This window comes from Brachyhypopomus gauderio, chromosome 1 (assembly GCF_052324685.1).
Source record: "Brachyhypopomus gauderio isolate BG-103 chromosome 1, BGAUD_0.2, whole genome shotgun sequence".
Taxonomy (NCBI): Eukaryota; Metazoa; Chordata; class Actinopteri; order Gymnotiformes; family Hypopomidae; genus Brachyhypopomus; species Brachyhypopomus gauderio.
This window is the reverse complement of record NC_135211.1, coordinates 28,679,366-28,686,911: the sequence shown is the minus strand read 5'-3', so window position 1 is coordinate 28,686,911 and position 7,546 is coordinate 28,679,366. Positions and strand designations below refer to the sequence as shown.

Sequence of the window (7,546 nt, the reverse complement as noted above, 5' to 3'; positions counted from 1 at the left end):
GTGATTAGCTATTGTTTCAAATGTTTTTCATCAGCCGGATAATCTCCACTATGACTAGCGGCTAAGTAGCAGTATTAGCTACAACAGGGACTTGAAAGAACTCTCGCTGGGGCGTGTATTTTTGTTGTCGTTTCGAGGCCAGTCCCGATTTACAAAGCTCAGCTCTGGAACTATGTATTAGCACTAACATATGGTCCACAAACCTCGTTTTTGTGAGACTTGGGGCTGTGGAGGGTGGAAATTGGTGATCATGGCAGACGATGCAGAAACAGTTAAAGTGGTGCCAATTGGACTCCTCAATAACATTCAATCTCCTTTCCCATAAACTCCCACCACTATTTTACCAGTGGGAGCCTTCATCTGAAAAAAGCAGAGCTTCTCTCTTTCACGACACGGGTGAAACTTGTGACTTATCTCCCCTCTGCGCACACAAGAGAAATCACTGGTGCTTTGGAAGGTCACAATATGTTCCTCCCCTCTCTCCACACCCAACCTCTCTGAGGGACCAAATTAAACCCATCTGCGGGTTTCCGTCCGTACAAGACAAGGGAATTAGTTCTGCGAGCGTGTCTTATCTCACTACCTCCACCCACTGCCTCACACGCTCTGTTTCTCTTCCAGTAATGAGTATCTACCCAATTTAGTTCCTTGTCTCTCCTGGGGAATAAATCCTCTTCAGTCTCTCAGATCAAAGGGAGTAGGAAGCCCCAGACTCCCCAACAATGACCTCAATGTCCAAGTCTGTGACCTTCGCTGATAGCGCTTGTATTCAGTGGACGAAATGGCCGCCGTCCAGATTTAACCAGTGCACTGCAAGGAAGGTGATCTGGTCTTCCTCTTTGTCTTGTTTCTCTGCAGCGGCTCCGAAAGGTCCCAAGCTCCTGATGACCCCAGCCAAGGCAAAGGTCGGGGACACAGTCCGCATCTCCGTGCAGGGATTCCAGGTAGGGTCTCGGGGGGTAAGTGGATGGGTGGGGGTAGAGGGGCGAAGCTGGGACCATGTTCTGTTGGATTTGAGGGGACTTTGTGTTCAGTTAAGCCTGTGACAGCTGACTGCTACAGTGGCCACTTCCTACACAGTGCAATGAACAGAGAGTATTAGTCAGGTTTGAAGCCACTGTTAGCTCTCTATATGATATCACTGCAAATGCAGTAGGTCTGTCCTAAAGTGTTGGCTGTCTCTGATGAATGACATGATTCAATCATGCGTCTTTCTGTAAAACCAGTCAGTCAGTCAGTGGGTGTTCAGAAGAGAGGAGTTAGATGTGAAATCAATGATCCCACAGAGCCATTTTGTGCAGCAAACTTGCTAGCTAATTCCAGTTTATTTTAGAGTGTCTTGTGGTGTTTGCTTACTAGCTAATTCCAGCTTCTTTAGGGCTTCTTGTGGTGTTGACTAGCTGTTTGCCAGGCTCACCTCCAGGCAGGCTGATTGAAAACTGCACAAACCATCTGCCAGCTGTATGTTGTGTGTAACGTACATGTGTTTCATTTCTGGCTGCATTCGCTTGCTGGTTTTGGCCAAGCACACATGTGTACACGTGTGGTGTGTGTGTGTGTGTGTGTGTGTGTGTGTGTGTGTGTGTGTGTGTGTGTGTGTGTGTGTGTGTGTGTGTGTGTGTGTGTGTATGTGTGCTCTGTCAGCTTAGAGAGGAAATTAAACAGCCAGCTGTTTCAGTGCAACTATCACAACCAGGAAATCTCAATCCCACAGAATAATGAAACAGTGAGACTAGGCCGTGGATGCAGGACAAGCTCAGGACACTGATACGCCCTTTAAATAATCTCTGTGGATCTTCATGGCCGAGTGGACAATTGATGAGGCTGTTTGTTTTTAATACACTGTTATTGTGTTGGATTTGCTATAGTGGCTGAAGTGCAGGTTCCAGGGGCAGGAAGTGGCAGGACTGGACCGCAGGTGGTAGATCTAACAGGGCACATAACAGTCCTGTGCTCACCCCATGATCTCTGAGTATTTATCTAAAGTGCTCCGTTAAATATTGTTATGAGGGGTCCCTCCAAACAGGCTTCACTGGAACCTCCAGCTAAATCTGAATTTGCTCTGTACTAGCGAATGAAGATTTATATGCATCAAATAAAGAAACTCTCCTTCATCCCTTACCCAATCATGGCCCAGGGTTTCAAGTGTAGATAGTGATAACACGTGCATTTCTCTCTTTCTCTCTCTCTCTCTCTCTCTCTCTCTCTCTCTCTCTCTCTTAATGGGATTTTAAAAAGAAAAATAAAACATTTCCCCCTTTGGTTGATTTTCTGTCTTCAAAGACCATCACTCTGGTTCATATTTTATTTTCTTTTATATTTATTTTCTTTTATATTAGTTTCAGTTTCTTATTGATGGTTTTTCTATGTGGAGATGACAGGGGTATATCTCTGGCCCACTTATATTTCCACATTTGCTCATCTCTTAAACTCCAAAAGCCAAGAGGCATATGACAGAAATGTCTGCGTGAGCGCGTCCATACTTTCTTTTCTTCCTTTCTTCCTCTCTTCCTTTCTTCCTTTCTTTGAAAGTTGACGGTGACCTGACACTACATCACATCCAGCACAAACTCATTTCACTGCTGTCACAGAGTGAGTGTGGAGGGCCAGTCACACACACGCCCGTGTCTCCTATCGGTCATTATCAAAGGTCGCAACCTCTTCACACAAGGCCTGCTAAGCCAGACGGATGATGCCAGACACTTACTTATCACACAGAGAGCATAAGCAGCTTGTTCTTATCAAGGCTTTGGCTGCAGTCAATTATCCTGTTCCATCTCTGGATGGTGCAACAGCAGATCCAAATGGATCATAATTCACAATGTAAAAGCCACACGTGGAGTTTGTTTTCCTTCTAATGCCCAGAGATCGCATCCTACACCCCATCTTATAACAGCCTTTAGTACAGCATGTGCACGCGCAAACACACACACACACACACAACCTCACACACATACTGACACACACACACACACACACACACTCACACGCACACACACATTTGTTTAACGCATATGCTGTATAACAAACCTAGATATTTTTTCAACTGAATTCTATATCATTGTGTGAAATGCAAGACCTTTGGCACCGAATTAACAGATACACTATAGTGCTTTCTGTGTTAAATTAACACTGGTGTATTCTCTCTGCATTTGTTGTGATTTGCCTGTAGCTTTGAATAACCTTCAGTCTCTTGGCCTGCTGCTCAAAGGCACTGCTCTTTGTGTAGTGAATCAGTGGTGCTTGTTCTCTGGTTCAGTTCATGCACATACTCAGCTGGGTTTCCACTGTAGCAAAAAGAAAATCTTGATTATTGTTGGGATTCTAAATAAAACTTCATTAAAAGGAAGAGGAACTGTGCTGACTGGCATGTGTTGGATCTGTAGGGAGAATAGCAGAGAAATACTAAATTAAACAAATGATTTATTCATAATGTTAACTTACCAAAGCGTTGTGCTAATGGGTTTCTGTTATTGATATTACGAACTGTTTCATTGCTTCGGTTGCTTCTTTGTGTGCGTGTGTGTGTGTATGTGTGCATGTGTGTGTGTGCGTGCGTGTGTGTGTGTGTGTGTGTTCTCTATGCTTGTCTGTCTCTGTATTTCTCACCACACACTCTTAACGCTCCTGCAGAACGAGGTGTTCCCCGAGCCACTCTTCACCTGGACGCGGGTGGGGGGGCGTCTCCTGGATGGCAGCTCCGAGCAGGAGGGGAGGGGGCTGCTTCTGGAGAGGGTGCCGGCCGACCTCAACGGGTCCATGTACCGCTGCACCGCCCAGAACCCGCTGGGCTCCACCGACACACACACACGCCTCATTGTATTTGGTGAGTGTGTCCTCAGAGTGTGTATGCACACACACACACACACACTCACACACGCCTCATTGTCTTTGGTGAGTGTGTCCTCAGAGTGTGTATGCACACACACACACACACACACCTCAGTCTTTGGTGAGTGTGTCCTCAGAGTGTGTATGCACACACACACACACACACACACACACACACACACACACCTCATTGTCTTTGGTGAGTGTGTCCTCAGAGTGTATACACACATACACACACACGTTGATGTGCACAAACACACATGCACAGGTGTGTCTTCAACAAAACCTGAAACACAATTAATTTTTTTGTTGGATTTCAGAGATGTCTAATGTTTCTCTGATTTATGTTATAACATAGAGTGGATATATTTATTTGGAGCATTACTTCAATATTTTGTTTTCATCTCAAATAAATGAATCACGTCCACCTAATACACACACACACACACACACACACACACACACACACACACACACACTCCAACTTTTGACAAAATTATGTCCTTGGACACTGCTGTGAAGCATTGGGCAGAATACCAGTGAAACATCCACACCATGTGTCCTTGTACATTACTGAGATAAAATTATAGATAATGTAATTCCTTACGGATATACCAACCTACTGATTCACTGCATACAACCATTATTGCATATATCCTGCTCAAGGACCACATACACTATTTTCAAAGAAAGTGTAAGACGTCCATATGTAAAGGCCAAAACACATCCTGTGTAAGATGCCTGTGTTAGACGGCTGTGTTAGACGCCTGTGTTAGACGCCTGTGTTAGACGCCTGTGTTAGACGCCTGTGTTAGACGCCTGTGTTAGACGCCTGTGTTAGACGCCTGTGTTAGACGCCTGTGTTAGACTCCTGTGTAAGACGCCCGTGTAAGACCCCTGTGTAAGACACCTGTCTTTCCCTGTTTTTAAGGAGAGAAAAGTTTCACCCCCGTCTCCGTCTTTTATGTGTCTTTATACTAAACAAGACGAAGCTTTCCAGGTTGATGCCAGCTTGTTGCAAGTCATCACTGCACCTGTAGATGTCACTGTTTCTCACTACCCTGCCATGTGCCTGGGTGTGAGTAGCTGTCATTCTCCAGGGGCACAATGACGCTGGTGATTATCAGCCGGATTAGTGCAGCAGAGATACACACACATCAAATACACACACATACACATGTGCAAACTCACAAACTCAAAATATGTGCGTATTTTTGTTATGCATAAGAAATATATGTATGGACTTCTTTAGAAGTGGTGTTACAATCTCGCTTTTAAACTGGGATTCCTGTATTTCCACACTAAAGGGCGTACTTTAATAGCTTGTCCATAAGCTAAGTGGAGTCAGGTGCGCTAATCAAATGAGATGATTCCGGAGGCGTGGCTTAGTGTCACCCTGCCCTATAAGAAAGCTTGCTCAAGGGCAGTCTGATTATCTCTTTGAAGAGGTGGGTCTGATTATCTCTTTGAAGAGGTGGTTGTGGACTCCACTCAACAAAAATCTTTATGAGGACATTTGAAGAAGAATTTCAGACATTCATAAAGCGGCATGTAAGTGGAAGAAATTCCACACTGTCGTTGTGTTCCCGAGGAGTTGAGTTCCTGTAAAGATCTCTGTACAGGACATAAAAGGGAGCTCTAGGGTGACAAGACAAGACCAGTTTATGTGTCCACTATAAGACAGAAGGTACATGAAGGATGTTGAAGAACAATGAACGAGCTCCCGCAGGGCTCCTGAGACAATGTCCAATGGACAGAGGAAACAGTTGTGAGAAAATCTGGCAGAAATGTCCTGCACATCAACTTCAAAATCTGCATCCCAAGTGTGGTGGAAGACGCTCGGCGGCCTGGGCCTTGTTCACTGCCTCTGGGCCTGGCGGCTTGCTGTCTTTGAGGTAGCAATTAATTAAACATTTCATCATGAAACTTTACAGGAGAACCGGAGGATTTCTGTCTGTTACCTGAAGCGTAATGGACCTTGGATGAGGCAACAAGAATATGGTCCAGAATTCAGGAGTAAATCAGCAATAGAATGACACAAACGGAATTAAATTCATGTTCCCAGAATGGGAAAGACAGAACGCAGAGCTCAGCATAGTTGAGATGAATCACCTGAAGCAAGTTGTTCATGCAAGGAATCTCAAAAATGTCTATGAAGTGATTGTGTGTAGAGAATGAAAAAGGAGGCGCTACCAGATATTTAATACAAATGGTCATTTGCATTTTCTATCCAAGCTTTGAATATTAAATAATATGTTCACTAATGACGAGATGCAGTTGTTATAATGTACAGCTTATCAGTTTAGGTAGTTATTTCCACTTTATTGACATGTTTTTATTTGTAATACACAAATCCAGGTAATTCGTGGATATCTACACGAATTATTTGCTCTTTTATTTAAAATTTTTTCTTGTGGCTGCACACACATTAAATCTGTTACACCCCAGCCCCCCCAAAAAAAAGTCACAAACAGTTACAATCGCACACAAAGCACCATTATGTTTCTAAATACGGCATGTTAAGCATGCATGATAAACACAGCCGTCCAGGCCGAGTGAGGCGTCTTCGTTAGGCAGCAGAAGCCCTGTCTTTGTCCCGCTCTCTCCTGCAGCTCCAGATATTGAATTGAAAAAAGGACAGGCAGTCCATTAAGTGACAAATCGCCTGGCAGCCATACCCTCATTAACATCTAAAAATTCACAAATCGCTGGGCGGGCCGAGGGGGGAAAGCCATTTGTTGGGAAGTGCTGCTTTGCGGAAGGTGCTGTCTCTGGGACAGATTGAGCACAAAGAGCATTAATGCCCATTTAACGGCCATGACTAAATCCAGCGGCACACCACCTAACTGCTGCCCCCGCCACCACCCCCCCCCCCACCCCCCCACGCGGGTGCCATGGGGCGAAGTGGACCGGTCTGACGTCTCCCTGGTGCGGCTGGTGGAGTCCCAGGAGTCGGGTAGAGGCGGTGCAGGCTGGGTGACTGAACACTGACATGTTGGGCACAGGACTCCTCGTTACCCGTCTGACAGCCGCAATAAAGAATCGAGATTAGTAACAAGACCGAATGGAGCTCATAGCTTAAGGGGCTGGCAAGAGATGTGTGCCATAGAATAGGATGGGAACGCACTAATGTGGAAGATGTTTCTGGGATGATGCTAGCTGTGCATGTGGGTGTACAGATGTCTTCAGAGGGCTCAATAAGGTCAGAAAGGTCATGTTTTTAAAAACAGAGACAGCTCTTCTGGTCAGGATGCCAGTAAGAGCGCAGGTCTATGATACAGAGCCCTTCTTATTATACGAAAGAACAACAAACAAACCCAAATAACATTGACAGAAAATCTTTGCTTGAATATCCACAATGCACTTCTGCAGTGGTCTCTGAGTACGGATTCACGCGATTCGTTTTAATCACACTGGATTCTACAGGTCGTCTCTCCGCCCTGCAGCCGGCCACGGCCTCATCATCATGGTGGCACTTTGACAGCCTTTCTAAACCATAGCTGAACTTTCTGGCCTGTTACTGTTACTGAAGAAAAGCACCTCTCCACGACACCACACTGTCATGTTGTAACACTTTCTCTAGCCCAGCAGCCAATGACAGCTCTTACTGGTGTATCTAACACATACTCTTTCTCTTTCTTTGCGTGTGTGTGTGTGTGTGTATGTGCGTGTTTCTCTTCCTCGTCCCTGTCCCTCTCTCTCTTTCTCTCTCTCT

The 7,546-nt window shown here is 45.2% G+C and overlaps 1 protein-coding gene across 1 annotated transcript in view; it reads left to right on the top strand.

Moving 5' to 3' along the window:
- Positions 1–7,546, top strand: part of igsf21a (immunoglobin superfamily, member 21a) — a 164,371-nt gene that overhangs the window by 152,820 nt on the left and 4,005 nt on the right. The window contains exons 7-8 of the mRNA XM_077007700.1: positions 859–944; positions 3,634–3,826. Of these exons, the coding sequence (XP_076863815.1) occupies positions 859–944; positions 3,634–3,826 (279 nt within the window). The remainder of the gene's footprint in view (positions 1–858; positions 945–3,633; positions 3,827–7,546) is intronic.